Raw genomic sequence first — 18,041 nt, 5'->3', positions numbered from 1 at the left:
TTTTTCTCTTTTTAATTAGTTAGCTTTTGCTTTTCAATGTAATTGATAACCGCAGATAGATCTGTATTGATTTATATCTGACTCAATACATGCACTCATCCTGTAAGAAAAGTATGGATGGGTCCGGTGTCATAGCCTAGTGACTAGACCCTTGCCTTACATATGCCAGTGATCCCATATGGGTGCTTGTTGGTATCTTGGTTGCTCTACTTCCCATCCAGTTCCCTGCTTGTGGCCTGGGAGAACAGTAGAGAACTGCCCAAAGCCTTGGGACCCAATGCCCATGTGAGAGATTTGGAAGAGGCTCCTATCTCCTGGCTTCAGATCAACTGAGCTCTGGCCGTTGCGGCTATTTCAGGGAGTGAATAAACCAGTGGACAGATCTTTCTCTTTGTCTCTCCTTCTTTTTGTATACCTGCCTTTCCAATACAAATAAAAATTTTAAAAAAAGTACAGAGTCTGTCATAAAACTCAGTATTATGCAATAACCAGGTCAGGCAACTCTTTTTTTTTTTTTTCCTAAGAGTTTACATTATTTTGATTGGCTGAGTAAACTTCAACTTTGATTTTAACTACTAGAGTCTGATTTGCAGTTAATCACACTGTGATTATGTAAGGCGTCAACACTGGAGAACTCTGGGGGAAAGTTGTTTTGAAACTCTAAACCAGTTTTGCAATTTTTATGTAATGTGAATAACTAAAAAAAAATTTGAAGAGATGCACAGCGTTATGTATTGGTAAAATGAAATGTAGCTCAAGACTTGCTAAATTATTGATCAGTTTTGCAGCAGGTAATGGGTCCTTCATGCCCATGGTCCCATGCTGTCTATATTTGCATACGTTAGAAAATCTCCACTGGAAAGAATAGAGAGTTTATTTAGTTATTGAGCCCTTTCGGCAGGTGAGGTATCTGGGTCAACTGTGGAGACTAGGCAGCACCACTTCAGAGACCTTGGCAGGCCCTGGGGGAAGGCACATAATATAGACATTGAGTCAAAAGATTGGTGAGACCAGGAAGCTCAGGGTGTCTGGCAGTAGGAAAGAATGATGTGTTTCAATCAGATAAAATGAGTACATGCAAGGGGTTGGGCTGGAGAGAAGAACAGCCAAGATCTCCCCTTGGATCGCTTCCTTTTCCTCTACAAATGTAGATTGTTGCCTGCCTGAGGTCTCTCTGAAGTTCGCTTTCCAAGTCCGCTTTCCTGGTACTACTTTTTTGTACCACTTTTCTCTAGCTCAGTGCTTGCCCCAGGGACTTGGGAAAGCAGCCCAGCTTCCGGGGCATCCTCTCCGCTCCCGGTTGTTTGTGCATTTAAGGACAGCCTTGGAAGGCAACACTGCTGATTTGGCTCTGTCAGGTCTGGTGCTACATTCGGGAACCTTGAAAGTTATGGGAGGCGCTGTGCCCTGTTGGACTCCACCCCCTTGGGAGGGTAAAGTTGTCAGCACCATCTATTAAAGCGGCTAGCAACAGCGTCGGAAGTTTCCAGTGAGAAGCTGAGCAGCCTGGACCTTACTTAGGTTAGTACTTTATAAACCTTCATGGACGTTCTTGTGCCTGCTTCACTAGGAAGCCGTGGTCAAATGTGGTATTTTGTGAGTGCCGTGTGTTCTTTTTGTGCTTCTTTGTGTGCTTGGCAGACAACTCCCAGAGGAAACTCAAGCGTTGTTGAATAGTTCATCGGGAGGTATCTAAAGAAAAAAAAAATCTTAAAGAGTTTAGAAAAAGAAGGCAGAGACTTTTGATGGCCTGAGAAAAGAGTGGTATATTTATGGTGAAAATAGAAAATACAGATTATTACTTGGATCAAGGAGTGTGTGGGCACCTGTTTTCTCTACTAAAAAGAATGCTTTTGTATGTTCATACAGTGATCAAGACACTGTCAAATGGGACTTAAGTGTTTTTCTTTCTTTCTTTCTTTCTTTCTTTCTTTCTTTCTTTCTTTCTTTCTTTCTTCCTTCCTTCCTTCCTTCCTTCCTTCCTTCCTTCCTTCCTTCCTTCCTTCCTTCCTTTCTTTTTTTAATTAGAAAGGGAGGAGCAAGAGCAAGAGAGAATGAGAGAGAGTGAGAGAGATTTTTCCATTTGTTTGTAGTCAAAGCCAGAAACAAGCCTCAATGTGAGTCTCCCATATGGGTGTCAGGAACCAAGTCCTCTGAGCCATCACCTGCTACCTCCCTGGGGGCACATCAACGGAATGTGTTAGATGAGAAGTAAAGTAGCTGGTGCTCAAACCAGCACTCTAATATGGGAACCAGATTTCCAAAAGGCAACTTTGACCAAACTGTACCAAAAACAGTCTGTATTTTGGACTTAAATTTCAGAACGTCACACATTGGGAGCCCCATTTGAACCATGAAAAGGAAATGTGTTGGGACGATTGCACGCCTCTTGACCTGGCATCTCCAACTGGGACATCAGCCATGAATCAAAAGCTATATTTATTTTTAAAAAGCATTTGTTTGTTCTTATTGGAAAGTCAGATTTACAGAGAAGGAGAGACAGAAAGATCTTCCATCCACTGGTTCTCTGCTCAAATGGCTGCAACACCTGGAGCACAGCGGATCCAAAGTCAGGAGCCAGGAGTTTCTTCTGGGTCTCCTGCATGGGTGCAGGGTCCCAAAGCTTTGAGTATCCTCTACTGCTTTCCCATGCTATAAGCAGGGAGCTGGATGGAAAGTGGAGCAGCTGGGACACAAACTGGTGTCCATATGGGATCACTATAACATGCAAAATGAGCATTTAGCCACTAGGTTACTGTGCTGAGCCCTACATTTTTGCTTTTGTAATTGATCATTAACTCTTTGTTCATGTTAGTTACCTTACAACTGGGAACCAGGTAGCAAGTTATTTTTCTACCTGCTCTGCCTTCTTCTTTCTCTTTATTTTCTCTTTGTCTTCCTCCTTCTCTTTTCCACTTCTCTCCTTTTCCTCCAATGTTGCTGAGACATAGGATGGGCAAGCTTTAAACTCTAAAACTGGGACTCAGTGCAATGGCTCAACTAGCTAATTTTCCACTTCCAAGCACTGGCATCACATATAGATGTTGTTTTGTATCCCCACTGCCCCACTTCTAGTCTAGCTCCTTGTTTTTCTCCTGGGAAAGCAGTGGAGGATGACTCAAGTGTTTGGGACCCTGCACCTGTGTAGGAAATCCAGAAGAAACTCCTGGCTCCTGGCCTGAGATTGGATCAGCTCTGGCCATTTCAGCCATTTAAGCAAGTGAATCAACAGAAGAGTTTTCTCTCTGTATCTCCTTCTCTTTGTAAATCTGTCATTCCACTGAAAATAAATAAATAAATCTTTTTTTTTAAAGCTCTCAAAACTAGATGAATCTAAATTGAATAGGGCTTTTAGGATATCAGGTAAATGGATTTAGATTTACCTTGCAGGAAAATTTATAATAATGTCTCTTTGTTCTGTTTAGTTCACGGTTCAACAGAGGGAGTGCAAATTGCTTTCAGTTTGCCAAAGTAAATATTCTTCTTGGCTATTCTGGAAAAGTATTCATTATTTCTTTATTTTTTCATAGCTATGTTTTTGCAATGCGAAAGAGTTTCATTGCTTTAGTATATCTGTGTAAACCTAATTAATAGGCAGAATGGTACAGTTTTTATCAGGGTTGATTTTTTGTTGCTTCATCCTCCCTTTATTACTTAGTTAATCCACACTGTGCTATTCTCAAATGAGGAAACTCAGAGTGAAATGCTTTAAAAATATTTGGCTCTTGAACTGTGACTGAATTTTGAGACACTGTGCCAACAGATTGTGACAACTTCTCTGCTTCTTGGAGGTTCACAATTGGTTGTGAAATCCCAGAAAAATTGAAGAGAAATATGAAAAAGATAAACTCTGCAGACTGCGAAAGTGCACATTAAAAACAATAGGAAGGAACTAGTGTGAATATTGGAACTAGATTCTTAGAGCACATTCTATGGCACCTGACAAATTGCATGCTCTTTATCGTGTTCAGTGTACTAATCACAAATTTGAAGGGTGGGTTGGCTGATGTCACAGATTCCCTTTCTAATTTGGGATGTCCTGAGAAAAGAACTAGACTCTTTCTTTTTAAAAAAGATTTATTTATTTTTTATTGGAAAGTCAGATTTACAGAGAGAAGGCGAGACAAGGAACTTCAAACCACTGGTTCACTTTCTAAGTGGCCACAATGGCTGGAGCAGAGTGGAACCGTGCCAAAAGCTAGGAGCCAGGAGCTTCTTCCTGGTCTCCCACATGGGTGCAGGGTCCCAAGGCTTTGGCTGTCCTCTACTGCTTTCCCAGCCTACAAGCAGGGAGCTGGATGGGAAGAGGAGCAGCCAGAATACAATCTAGCGTCATATGGGGTCACCAGCACCTGCAAGGTGAGGACCTGCAGTTTTTACTAGGTTTGTGAAGATGCCATTTAGGATGTAACATGAGAGCCAGTATTGGTCTGTAATATCCACTAACTTAAAAAGAAAAAAGAAAAGAAAAGAAAATGCCTTGTAACAGGAAAGCCTGTGACAAGTCCTATTGATGTTGGAGCTGAGCAGGACAAGAGGAAATGTACAAGGAAAAGAACAGTACTCCAGAGAGAAGAAGTAGTAATGGAGAAGATTTTGGAGGGGACCATCATGAAGCAGAACCCTGATTTAGGGTTAGAAAGGCAGATATTCACGGACCGCAGAATCCCTGAACCTGATTTAGAAGCTACTCCTCCAGATAGGAACGACACGGACAGAAAGGGTAGTGCTCAGGTCTCCCACCTCGGTTACCTTCTCACTTTGCTCTGCCTTGCTTCGGTTAGAAAATCCTGATTCTTGTCTAGAAGGGCCAGCATATCTTTACTTTTTGGGTGTGGTAGAAAGAGAAACAAACACCTTTTGTAGGGAAGATACATGCTTTGGCTATGTTCATGGAAAAACTAAGCCCTCATCAATGTGTTCAAACAAATGCAGCACGATGAGTTTGGGCAAGCAGCACATTAAACTGGTTTAGTGTAATTTTGTGATAATGTACGATAACAAGTGAGAATGTTCCTGACTCCACCAACACCCCTGCAGGGAAGAGTAGATACTCTTACTCCTCCTGTATTTCTGGTCACATTTCAGCCATAACACTGCAGTACATTTTGTCTGTGGACTTCATTCATTCATTCATTCATTCCGTTGTATTTAGAAAAACCAGGAGACATCATGGCAAGAAAGCCCCTGCTTCACTACTTCAATGGAAGAGGCAGGATGGAGTCCATCCGCTGGCTCTTGGCTGCGGCTGGAGAAGAGGTAGGAAATGAGTTATGTCATTTTAAATTGGATCAAACGTTGACTTTACCAGAAGCTTTACTAAGCCCGGGAACTCTTATACTACATAAAGTGTGAATAGTTTTGTTTTAAGTAAAAATGTTTTATTCCAAGTCACTGAGATTGCATGTCACTAAAGGTAAAATCTATAAGAATCAAAATAAAATTGAAGTAAAAATAAAGTCACCGATGAGAGGCAGAAGGGAATGACTTAAATTGCCTGTTAACAACTGATCCATGGGCTCAAGAAGGATTTTGTGAGTGCCACGTTCAGTGCTAGGGACTTGGTGGTACACAGTGAACAAGGCAGATAGGGTCCGTGCTCTTAGGCAACATACACCTCTTTCAGGATGCAGACAGGTGAACAGGGGATTAGGATAAGCCCAGAAACATCCACACTTGAACATATGCTGTTGTAAAAAAGCCATCTTTCTCAGTGACTGAACAGGAAATTGTGGCTGGTTTCAGAGTGACTCTGCAGTGTGCTGGCCTCTACAGGTGATTCCGAGAAAGTACACTTCCCAGTCCATATCACAGGGACTCAGTGGCTGGATGAGGGTTTCCTGGTCAGTCTTGGACCAGCTCGGAAGATCTTGTCCTTCACCTTGGAGTAGAAAAGGAGGGTTTTAGGGAAAGTGGAGTTCTAGGAAAGGAACTGCTAGTGCACCGTCCTGAGCCTCACAGCAATGTGTTAACTCAAGTCTTTCATGATCGCTTAGTAAAGGCATGAGACTTAGAGAAACATAAAACCCAGACAGTCCATGCTAAGTTGTTTAATTTCAACACATAGAGTATTTCACTGTCATTCAGACATCAGCAATGTGTTGCAGGGATGAAATCAGAGATCCTGGTCGTTATGAGATCAGCACAGGAGGGAGCAATGAGGGAGGTGCCCATAGACCATCCCTGCTGTGCCTTTATTGCAGCTTGAAGGAAGGGGTGGTGGACAAGCTCTGATCATTCCCTTAGCTCAGAGCTTGTGGATTTCCTGTGTCCAGAGGCTGATTATGCCCATGCAACCCTTCACCATCAGTCTAAGCAGCCACAGCACACTCACCTGGCCCAAACCACCTCAGCCATCCTCCTGGGATCCCTCTGCCCCTTCCCATTCCTCATGTACCTCTGAACTGGCTGCTGTGTAAATGGCTGGTATTCACACCTCCCTGTGTCTTGAGCCTGATCCTCTGTAATCACAAGAGTGACAACACTATCCCACAAGCAAGTTAGGAAATTTCCCAACCTACTCATGACCATTTAGACTCTAAAAGGAAAAGGAGGGATATAAATGACAGCAGAGGCCCTTGGGTGGTAGGATATAGACAATCACTGGCCCATGCATATTCCATGCTAAGGACACATGGATTCTGTTCTGATTTCTCTTGGAGACATCAACTCCATTAAGATATGCCCACTCTGCAACTGGAAGAACTTCCCAAACCACTCCCTTCAGTACCTCCCCATTACCTAACTCATATCCTGATCACAGATTACAGCAGGTCAAGGTGGAGATGACGTGAACCATGGTCATGAGCAGACGCCTCTGAGTACTGGCAAATTTGGAAATGTTACCTTACATTATGCAGCAGACAGGAGTCTTTTGGGTTGAGAAGCTTATAATGGAATGGAATGAACTGACAAGAACTCATTTACTGTTTTTCCTTTTAGTTTGATGAGAAATTTATAGAAAGTGCAGAAGATTTGAGCAAGTTAAGAAACGGTAAGAAAAGTACCTACGTGACTTGCATGAGATGGTCTGGTATAAGGTTTGAACATGAGGTGACTCCTGTGTGTTTGAAGAGAGGTGGTTTGGAATGGTGGGGAGAGAGTGGTTACATGGAAGGAGTGGGGGCTCTTTGAGCAGGTCCATAACTGAGAGCTAAAAGGGCCAGGATCATTCAGAGTATCGGCTAAGGGAATCATTGCTTGTTTCTCCTCAGTGTCTCATGGTTTTTTGCACAACAAATGAACTCAAATTATCTAAGGATCTCACACTTCTCTCCCAACCCAAGGACACACACACAGGGATTTCTCAGCTGAAGGGGAAGTAGATGCATTTCCTTTTTGTCTGGTGAGAAAGCAATAACCTAGTGATACCACAGGCTTGGAGGAGGACAAAAAGGAAAATTTTCATAGGAACTACTTCCAGAACCTACCTTTAATGTCCAGGACACAATGTATGTTGTAAATTTCTCAATTAAAATAGCCTAGAACTGGTGGCCTTGTGACAGCTCCCTCAGATTTATTCCTACAATATCCATGGACATAAACCAACACAGAAATGCAAGGAGTCTGGAATGTATCTTGATGGGAAATAACAATATTAATGAAAAAACCTCCTCAACAGTGAAAGGATTGATAAGAAAAAGCATTTCTACAGGAACCTAAAAACAAGGGTCATTTTACTTAAAATCTTTAGTAGGTTATGTTTTTAGTTTCATTTTATACTGGCAGTCAAACAAACATTTTTTTTTCCTTCAAAGAATATAGTCCGTAAACAATTATTCTCCTTTTTCTTTTCTTCCTTTAAAAGATGGAGTGTTGATGTTCCAGCAAGTGCCCATGGTTGAGATTGATGGGATGATGCTGGTGCAGTCCAGAGCCATTCTCAACTACATTGCCAGCAAACACAACCTCTATGGGAAAGATATAAAAGAGAGAGCTCTGTAAGTACATTTTCTGTTTTCCTATCAGCAGACAATAAAGATCTTGGTTTGAGTGAGCAGTACTGTGGCAAGGGGATCAGGGCAAGTGGGAGTAGTCTGAGTGAATGGAGGAGGGAAGGAAGGCTACAAAAGGAGTTGATTCTTAACAGGATTGTGACCTGATTTACCAGCTGATTGTATGGAGTTGTCATCTTGTCTAGGTTTGGTGTGGCTGATGACATTGGGGCTGTCTGAAGCTTTGGACACAGGGCTAAAGGAGACAGAGTGATTCAGTACTGCCCTGTATCGAGAGATCTTCTTCCTGTTTAGATGGAAGTGCTTGATTCAAAATCAGATCTTGTATGGATCTGTGGGAGGTTCATGCCACATGTCAAATAATTTCCTTACTAGGTTGTAAGACAGTAAAAATGCATCCACTCTGGTATTTATATAGCAGTGGTATTGATAGCATTCAAAAAATAGAAAGCTGCCCTACTATCCAAATATGGGTAAGAGGCTGAATGCTATGTGCAGTCATCTTGCTATTGAGTAGTGTTTGTCCATGAAAGAGGATGATGTACTGGCATGCTACAACAGGATGAACCATGCAACTTCTTGTCACATGAAAGGAACCAGACACAGAAGACCACTAGTCGAATACCTTTGTTTCTGAATGGCATGTCTAGAACATTCAAGTCTATAGGGATAGAAAGAAATAGGTTAGTGCTTGCTTGGGGCTGGAAGAAAGGGAGAATGAGGAGTGGCCACCAAGGTGTATGTTTTTTTTTCCTATAATTAAAATGCAGAATCATTGTGAATATTTATAAAAATTATGAATGCATTAATCTTCCTTACCATTGCATTTTAAAGGGGTGGGGCAGTTATGACTGATGAGGTTATGACAAAGAGATTGTCTTTTAGCAATTATTTTAAAAAGTCCGGTTTATGAAAAAACAAACCATCTCTAATTGTCTGCACTCGTTGTAGCCGCACAAAGGATTATGCCAAGTAAGGAGATACTTACGGTGGAGTGTTGAGAATTTGAGTATGAGTAGCATTTGGCAGAGGCACATGATAGAAAAAGGGAGAGAATGTGGAGAGTTTATAACCTGGAGAACATGAGCCTGGGATTCGCATCAGAATGAGAGAAGGAGAGCATCTGCTATCTATACTGTGTTTTAAAGTATAAGCTAAAGCAGGAGGCATTTGACTGCTTGGTTGTTTGTGTCTTTCAGGATTGATATGTACTCAGAGGGCATTGCCGACTTGTATGAGATGGTCATGCTTTTGCCACTGTGTCCTCCAGATCAGAAAGGTGCCAAGGTTGACTTCATCAAAGAGAAAATCAAAACTCGTTACTTCCCTGCCTTTGAAAAAGTATGTGAAGCTGTTCAGCATGTTAGGAAACTCTTCCCACTCCTCTACCGCCCAGTTCGAAGGAAGATAGAAAAGCATGCCTGGGCATTTGGGGATATTGACCTTGGTGTCTAATGGGAATTCTGAATACCTATACAACATTATGACTCACAAGGCATGTTTTCATAAAAACATGGTGTGAATAAGAATCCAGTGATATTCAGCTGATGGATTTTTAGGATAAGTTTAGCATGGTGTATGTCAAGCTGTAACTTTAAAAGAATTCCATGGTCATGGCTGGAACATAGGTTGTGAAATCTCTGAGATCTCTGAGATCTCTGAGCTCTGTGATGAGAGCAACACATCCCCAAACATTGTGGCATCGTGTGGAAGGAGACATGAGGCCAGATGCCCATCAGGGGAATATTGTAGACTGCAGGGTTGGGTGATGTGTGCACAGTGAAGGATGATGATGCAGGGACAGAGGGGAGGAGCTAGATGAGAAGGTGTGAAGGAGAAAGGAATCCATGGACAAGGGGCCACAGGTTTCAGTCTTTAGAGAAAAGCCAGGCAAACTAAGGAAATGAAGTTTCATTGTAGAATGAGTAGTACCTGTCTCAGTTATGGCTTCTCTTTGAATATGAAAGTGAAACATTTCAGGATCCAAACTCCTTGAAAGAATGCTGGATTAAATTATGAACTATTGATGGAGTGTAGGAAAAGCTTACCACCAAAGTAAGACTTAGGGCCTTGTCTCATTCCTCTAACCAGGTGTTGAAGAGCCATGGGCAAGATTACCTGGTTGGCAACAGGCTGAGCAAGGCTGACATTCTCCTGGTGGAGCTGCTCTACAATGTGGAGGAGGTGGACCCTAGCGCCATCGCCAGCTTCCCTCTGCTGAAGGTGACCTATCTCACAGCCCTTGGAGGGCAGCCCCACATGTGCCTTCTTGGAATCTGACATTTGGTCTCTTTGACCCAGCTCTCTCTTAGCCTTGAAACCCACTTCTGTTCCCCCATTCTCTGAAATGAGTTTCCAGGCTGTGGCTTTGAAGCATGAACAATCTTTTGTATGCCAAGGAGATTGGAGGTGGAAGTCAACACCAGAGTGATATTTTGTCTATTATGAATTCAAGGAGCCAGAGCCCAACCTCTCTTCCCCAACCCCTTATCACACTGTGCTCTTCGTTCCTGATACCTGTTTGATGCTCTTCATCCCAAGTGTGTCCTGCTTGTCCACACTTGAGTCCACGTGAGCAGGTGCCTTCCCTGTGATTTCCTTCTTCCAGTTCCAGCTTTGATTCTATTTCCACACAGCTCCCCACATTACCCTCTGCTCCCATAATCTGTGCTGTTATCTGTCAGTATAGAAATTGGTTGTGACTGGCCTAAGGTGAGCCTGTAGCATTTTCTGTCTCTATTTTGAACTCAGTTTTTCATATTTTGAATTCCTCTGCTTGGGAACTTTCCTGTATTGATATCTGACAGATAGGTTGGTCTCCGTTGTTTTTGATAGGAGCCGTGAATCTACTGGGTTTATTGGTGAGAAGAAGGAGTGAGCATCTGAATGGCCTGTCTTTGGTGGAATGTCCCTGAGCTGTACTCACCTCCCAACACCTTCATGCTCTTTGGTATCTCTTTCTCAGCCTCCCTGCTGGTGCTGATGGAGCGGGCCCAGTTGGTTTTCTCTATAAGGAGTCAGGAAGGGCTCAGACTGCCTGGGCTGTGCTAGTGATGGGGTGGGTGCTGTTTTCTTTGATCTGTGCCCTGCAGGCCCTCAAGACCCGAGTCAGCAGCCTCCCCACTGTGAAGAAGTTCCTGCAGCCTGGCAGCCAGAGGAAGCCTCCTTTGGATGAAAAAGCTCTAGAAAAAGCAAAGAAGATCTTTGGGATACCATAAAGGAGCAAGACTCCGAGTCCATACAAAATGTCTTCTGTTTTTGCATTAAGGAAGTCTTGACATAAATGTTTATTTGGCTATGAGAGCTAATAAACTTCTTCAAATTATATATGCTACTGAAATAAGCTCTTCTGTAAAACTGAACTAAAATTTGTTCCTTTTATTAGGATTCAATATGAAAATAGATTTTCAATATTCTGGCTTGTGTCTGCTCTGGAATAAATAATGAAACAAAAAATTGTAACTTATGTGGTTTGTTCAGCTTTCCCAAGAATTTCCCCACAGCACCTGTCTTACAGTGTAGGAAAGAGCCAAGGGTTGGAATTTACATCTGACATTCTCAAGTATGCAGAAGAAGGCAGTTGTTTTTCTGGATAATGGCATAATGAGATTTTTTTTAAGTACCATTTTATTTCTCACAATAAATGTTAGTTATTTCTCGAAATTACATTTACATGGAGTACTTGTGTTTTATGCTGGCCCCACACACAGAGTATTTATTTATTTAATATTTAATTTTATGTTTTGAATTGTTCACATTGTTGAGAGGGATGTATGTCCATGTGAGTCTCCGATTACGGTTGAGGGTTGAGGTATGGAGGAAGGTCAGTAAGATAAATGTTTTAGTTTTTTTCTTTATTTTTGCGTGTGTGTCTAGGGGTTGTGTGGGGTGGGTGGGGTTGGGTGGAAAGAGAGAGGATCACTCCCTGCATCACCACCCGCAGATTTGGGCATGGTCATTTGATGACATCTTAGAGAACATGATGGTGAGAAGTGTTCCAAAGTGTTCCAACTGGATTTGATAGTTCCAAATGTTGGTTTCAGTGGTTTAGGGTTGAGAAAATCTTTCCAAGGTTGACAAAATCCACCTTAGTACAGCCACATACGTAGACACTTGCTTCTAAGCTTTGTCATGAGAGTGGTCTGACCTTTTCTGCTATCCATCTTTGGATGAAGTATTTGATGTTTTCTGCTGGCTAGATAAGCTGGCTGTCATGTCCTATGTATGCATCTGTGTATGCTGTCCAGTTCATGGGCATCAACACCTGACGAGTCCCAGACCTATACTTGTGCTCCAAGGGTGATCCACATATTGTGATTTTCCCCTGTGATCTAACTGGGGGTGTGCTTTAAGAAACATTGCCTGACCTGCCAGTAAGTGTGTGCTGGATAATAGTTGGTTGGGTTGAAATAGGCTTCAATGCCCATTGACATGTACGAGAGCTAAATGGGATGTGGGACAGACCGGACAAGCCTATGGTACACACTGGCAAGCATGGGAACCAGGGTAGGGGGCAGAACTGGTGGGGATTATGGGGAGTCACCCCAACTAGGTTGCAGTTCCCACTGGTTTGAGTGAGGATTGAGTATGAAGTGGGTAGGATCGAGCTGGACTACAACACCCGTTGGTTCACAAGGAAGACAGGGCTAGAAACAGAACTGACCTACTAATAGCAATATCCAACACATGCATAAGCTGATTGGTGCGACGGACGATGTTGGATCCTGTACTAGCAAACTCACTCAAGAATCAGGTTTGGGATCATCTCAGATGAAGTTTCTTTGGAGATCCCTCCAACTGAACTGCTGATCTTAGAACCCCAACCATGAAGAGACTGTCAGCCAGTGTACTCTGAATAGATTTTATTGCGATTGGAACAGAGAGATTGGCAGCAATCCAGAACTGTTGAACTATCAAGACTGTTTGAGCAGGACCCTCAGCGTGTGCCTCCTGTTGGAGATCTGGGATGCGTGGGAGGTTGGGTGGGGCTTTTCCCTTTGTTTCTCCCCTGACCCCAGAAGCAGGGAAAAATGATAATATTAGAGTGGAAACAATGGTATTACCCACTTTCACCCTGTACCCCTTGACCCTTTGTACCCTAATCAACTAAGTAAGATTATTAAAAAAAAAAGAAAGAAAGAAACATTGCCTGGGTGACCTCAGACATGCCTCTTGCATGCACCAGCTAGTGCAGGGTCAGGTTCAATCTCTTACTTGTACCAGCCAATGCACATAGTGGTGGATGCAGCTCTCTGGTCAGTTCTGTCACCAGCCCAAGCAAACCAACATGTACTGTGGCCTAGAAAGTCCAGCACGGACTCAGACTTCACACTGCAGTGGGTGGCATGGCCCAGTTGGGATGAGCCCCAATAATCCCCACCAGCCTGCCTCCAACCTCAATTCTTGCATGTTTTAGCATGTGCTACAGTCCAGCCAGACCTGTTCTGCATGCTATCTGGCTCTCTCAAACATTCATTGGTGGCCTAGTCTGGCATGGCCTGCCCCATCTTGGCATTTGCTGGTAGGTGCTACAGTCTGGCTCCTCCTCACCTGCTCTCCATCCTGGTCCTCATTTGACTGGAAGGCATTAATAACCCAGGTTGGCCTGCACCCCTGACTCATACAGCTACCAGTGTGTACTGTGGATGGCCCCATCTGGCCTGCTCTCAGACCTGGCCCACAAGTGTGGCCAAGGAGTACTATAACCTTGCCAAGCCTGAACTTCCTCCAGTCTCAATCTTGTGCTCACTCCAGGGTGTTTTGGCACAACAGCGGAGTTCACCAAGTTCCCTATCAGACCGACTCCTCAGCCTGACATGTCCCCACCTTGGTCCAAGCACACCAGCAGGTACTGCAGCCCTGCCTGAGTGGCCTGTTTCCATTCAGGCTCACAGCAGGCCATGCAACAGCCCATCCCAGCCTGGCCCACCCCTGGACTCAGCTGTCATGTGGACTGGTGTGTGCTGTGGCCTAGCCCAGCCTGTCCTGCATACACTCTGGTTCTCTTGGCAGCCAGCAGGTGTTGGGACCTGTCCCCAGGTCCAGCTCACAAGCATGATGAGGGGTGTTGCAGCCCTTTCTGGCCTTGTCCACCCCCTACCTTGGCTGGCTCTTGGACTCATAAGTGAGAGCTGCAACCTAGTAGAGGGGTCTATATAATTTCCCTTACATTCCAGCTTTCAGTTCCACATCTGGTGTATGCCTGTAGGTGCTTCAACCAATCCTGCAATAGCTAGCCCCCAAATAGCACTTGGCAAGGGATGCTGTAGCCTGGCCTGGCTAAGCCCAACCCTAGTCCCAAATCCTGCTGATGGGTGCTGCTATCCAGTCCAGCCCAGTCTGTCCCCAGGCCTGACTCTGCTGTGCACTGGTAATTGTGGTAGCTTAGCTTGGCATGGCCTATATCTCCTTCTGGCACCCATGGAAGGCACTAGGAGCTAAGGTCTGACTTAGTCTGGCCTGCCCTCAGACCCAGCCCTCACACATGCCAATTAGTGCTTGCCTGGCCTGATGCACCCCAGTCCTGTCACTGGTGCTCATTAGCGGGAACTGCAGCCTAGTAGGGAATTTCTCCAAATTCCTCTACCAGATTCACTCCCAGCCCTGGATCTAACATGTGTTGGCTAGTGCTAATCCCTTGTTTATCATAGTCTGCCCTAAGTGCCAGCATTTGAGTGTGTTAGTATGTGCTATGTCACAGCCTAACTCACTCCTGAATTTGGTTCTTAGGTGAACCAGCAGGTGTTGTAGCCTGGCTCAGTCTGGCTTGCTTCCAACTCCAGCTTCCATGAGTGTTGATGAGTTCTTTGGTCATTCCTGGCTCAGTCCTTCACTACTTGCTCTCATGTGCAAACCAGGGGGTGCTGTTGTCCCACAAGGGTGAGCCCAATAATCTACAGAATATACCCTCAGACCTGGTTCTGTTGTATGCTGTTTGGTGCCATTGCCCAGCTCCACGTGGCCCACTTCCTGTCTTGACACTTGCTGCTGGGTACTTGGATTTAACCCTGTCAGTCAGGCCAGCTAGAGGTTGCTTTCACACATGTAGGTTTGTTGTGGATGATGCCTAGATCTCCTATATAGGTGCCTTTGTCTGACCCAGATATGCCTTCTCTTTTCATGTTTTTAAACCACCCATCTCAGCTCCCCCATTTACTTGCAAGTGTAGTGGCCTGGTCTGTACCTGTCAAACACTTCCTCTCCCACCCAAACCCCCTTCCCTGGGCAATCTACAACTCCCTACTTCAGCGGGCTCTGGCTACTTTTAGTGGACAGGTGGTGTGGGGGCTATCTCCATACCGACAGTCTTATTCCTACCAGAGCTGTAGGATATAAATAGCTGGTGTAATACGTCAGCTGGTTAATCCTGCACCAGCAAGCACCAGTATCCCATATAGGTGCTGGTTCCTGTCCTGGCTGCTCCATTTCCCATTCAGCTTCTTGTTTATGGCCTGGGAAAGTAGTGGAAGATAGTTTAAGTAATTAGAACTCTGTACCTGTGTGGAAGATCTAGAAATTCTGACTTCTGGCTTTGGATTGGCTCAGTTGTGGCCATTGTGGGCATTTGCAGATTGAACCAACAGATAGAAGATCTTTCTGTCTTTTTCTCTGCAAATCTGCCTTTCTAGTGAAAAAAAAAATCTGTTTAAAGACAGATTTACAGATAATTAGATGATAGGTAGAGAGACAACTAGAAAGACTATGTGGGTCGGGTATGGTGGTGTGGTACTTGAGTTGTTGCTGCTCGTGTGGGAGACTTAGATGGAGTTCCTGGCTTCTGGTTTATTGCCAGGTTTAGCCCTGTCTGTTACAGGAAGTTGGGAAATCTACCAGCAGATGGAATCTATTTCTCTTTATCTCTGTCTCTATATCTCTTTTTCCTCTCTCTTTCAGGTAAATAAGTAAATCTTATTTTAAAAAGAAAGAGGACCAAGTATATTATCACATGTGTTCATATAACTAATCATCCCAGGAACTGAAACAAGAGGTATGTGCATGAGTTGAATTCCTTTATTAGTCTTAGGCACATTGTCTGCTTTAATTTTTTCAATGGTTCATAGGAAGGATATTTATTTTTCTTTATTGTCAGAAGCAAAATTTGAGGCTGAGCAGTTTAGAGGAGGGAAGCTAGAAATTTAAAATCAAGATTTATTATAATAAACTAATTTGAAAGGAGAATTAGATTCTACTATTGGCCACTAATTAGCTGGAGGGAAAAGCTCCATTCTCACTCTGAGGTTCCAACATCTCATGGCAGATCTAGAGAACAGCAAATGCAACTTCTTCAAGTTTGACATCATTGCCCTTTGGCAATGTATTACTGACGTGGGGTGGGAGTACTGTCTTCACGTGTAGAATATTTGAGGACCGATTCTTTGGTAGAAGTAACCTAATGTTCTTCCACTACTCTGCCACAACTGGTCACCACAAATGTCTCCAGATATTGCTGAATGGTCTCTGCAGTGGGAAATCCAATCACTACTGGCAGCGAGTCATAGGGCTGCATGAATTTCCAAGCATTCATATCCAAATTTTTATATAACAACTAGAAAATCTTTGCACCAAAATAAATTTACCTTTCAGTACCATTTCCCCATGACCTTTTGCCATTGCCCTCACACAGTGCTAATTCTCAATTTACTCAGCTGTTGAGGTTGTCAAAGTCAAGGAAAACAAACTATTAGTAACTTTGTTTTTGAATGGAACCCCTGAAAACTACTAACAGTAAGAAAACTCATGAATTAGTTGTTTCCCTTGCTCCCCCTCCTCCCAGCCTTCAGTTGACAATTGGCTGTGTGGCAAACATGACTCAGATCTTCAGAGGAAAGCCCAATGGATGGGTAATATTCCATGGCAGAGTGGAAAAACCCTGGAGCCTAAATCAGAAGGAAGAGTTTGCAGTGATCCAGTGCGAATGGCATGGGTTGTGGCAGGGCATCTGTGTGCGTGCTCTCTGTATCTCCTTCTCTCTCTCTAAGGACGACGTCAGGAGTTGTTTCCCAGAGTTGCTGTGGAGGGGAGATGCTCTCCCAAGCTGCTGACTGCTGCAGGAACATGGGTGGGTGACCCATGGTAAGCCAGCAGATTTCCCTTCTCACTTCCTGCTGACCTAGCAAGACTTTGTAGTGATCTTAGCCCCTGTCTTGGGCAAGTTCATGTTTGGAACAGGAAGAAAGGCGCTTATCAGATTAACGCTAAAATAAATATTATGTAAGGTCAACATTGATTGTGTTTGTAATGTGATTCTTGGTTGATGGCTGAGAGAGCTTAGTGTGAGAATGTGGATCACTTAGCCATGGGAACTCCAGACTCTCACACTGCTACACACATGTTGTACACCAGTGAGAATGCATTCTTGGTTGTTTCCCAGCATCGCCTTCATTTTCCCAAAAAGAAAGCAGAATGTGCACAGACTCACATTACAAAACAGATGAGTTGAATCCTGTTTCCAAAGGCTAGACAATTGATTGTCATTTTTTTAGGTAACTTAAATTTTGTATTTTGGCTTATTTGAAATGTTAAGAGAGAGATTGGGGGAGAGAGAGAAAAAGAGGGAGAGAGAGAGAATCTTCTATCCTTTGGTTCATGTTCCAAATATCCACCACAGCTGGAGCTAGCGCAGCCTAGAGCCAGGAGCCAGGCACACCCTCTGGGTCATCCACATCGGAGGCAGGGACTCATGTACTTAAGCCACCACCTACTGCCTCCCAGGAAGTGCATTATCAGGAGGCTAGAGTGGGAGTCTAAGAGTCAGAACTCTAACAGGACACTCTGATACTGCAATGCAGGCATCCCAAGCTGTGATTTAACCTCTGGACCAAATGCTTGCCCCTTAATTTACACAACTTGAAAATATACAAATTTTAAGAAGCTTTTAAGGTCTAAAATTCGAGTCTCATGCACTTTTTTTTTTTTAAAGATTTATTTTTATTATTTTTTCATTGGAAAGGCGGATATACAGAGAGGAGAGACAGAGAGGAAGATCTTCCGTCCGATGATTCACTCCCCAAGTGAGCGCAATGGGCCGATACTATCGTATACTATGCCGATCCGAAGCCAGGAGCCTCTTCCGGGTCTCCCACGCGG

At 43.8% G+C, this 18,041-nt stretch overlaps 1 protein-coding gene across 1 annotated transcript; it reads left to right on the top strand.

The window, feature by feature from the left end:
- Positions 1–1,339: 1,339 nt before the first annotated feature.
- Positions 1,340–11,566, top strand: LOC121158671 (glutathione S-transferase alpha I). Its single transcript, XM_040983544.1, has 7 exons — positions 1,340–1,521; positions 5,156–5,259; positions 6,943–6,994; positions 7,808–7,940; positions 9,155–9,296; positions 10,047–10,178; positions 11,048–11,566. Exons 2-7 carry the CDS (start codon positions 5,173–5,175, stop codon positions 11,171–11,173), a joined length of 672 nt encoding a protein of 223 aa, XP_040839478.1. The 5' UTR covers positions 1,340–1,521; positions 5,156–5,172; the 3' UTR covers positions 11,174–11,566.
- The last annotated feature ends 6,475 nt before the right edge of the window (positions 11,567–18,041 follow it).

This window comes from Ochotona curzoniae, unplaced genomic scaffold (assembly GCF_017591425.1).
Source record: "Ochotona curzoniae isolate NIBS_2020 unplaced genomic scaffold, NIBS_Ocur_1.0 contig_3819, whole genome shotgun sequence".
In the NCBI taxonomy this organism is placed as follows: Eukaryota; Metazoa; Chordata; class Mammalia; order Lagomorpha; family Ochotonidae; genus Ochotona; species Ochotona curzoniae.
This window is presented reverse-complemented; position numbering and strand designations above follow the sequence as displayed.

What these genes read in the sequence shown, in the direction of transcription:
- LOC121158671 (XM_040983544.1), top strand. Translation starts at nt 5,173, where the DNA reads ATGGCAAGAAAGCCCCTGCTTCACTACTTCAATGGAAGAGGCAGGATG. An exon ending in TTTGAGCAAGTTAAGAAACG is followed by an intron (nt 6,995 to 7,807) that starts GTAAGAAAAGTA and finishes TTCCTTTAAAAG; the next exon opens with ATGGAGTGTTGATGTTCCAG. An exon ending in GATATAAAAGAGAGAGCTCT is followed by an intron (nt 7,941 to 9,154) that starts GTAAGTACATTT and finishes TGTGTCTTTCAG; the next exon opens with GATTGATATGTACTCAGAGG.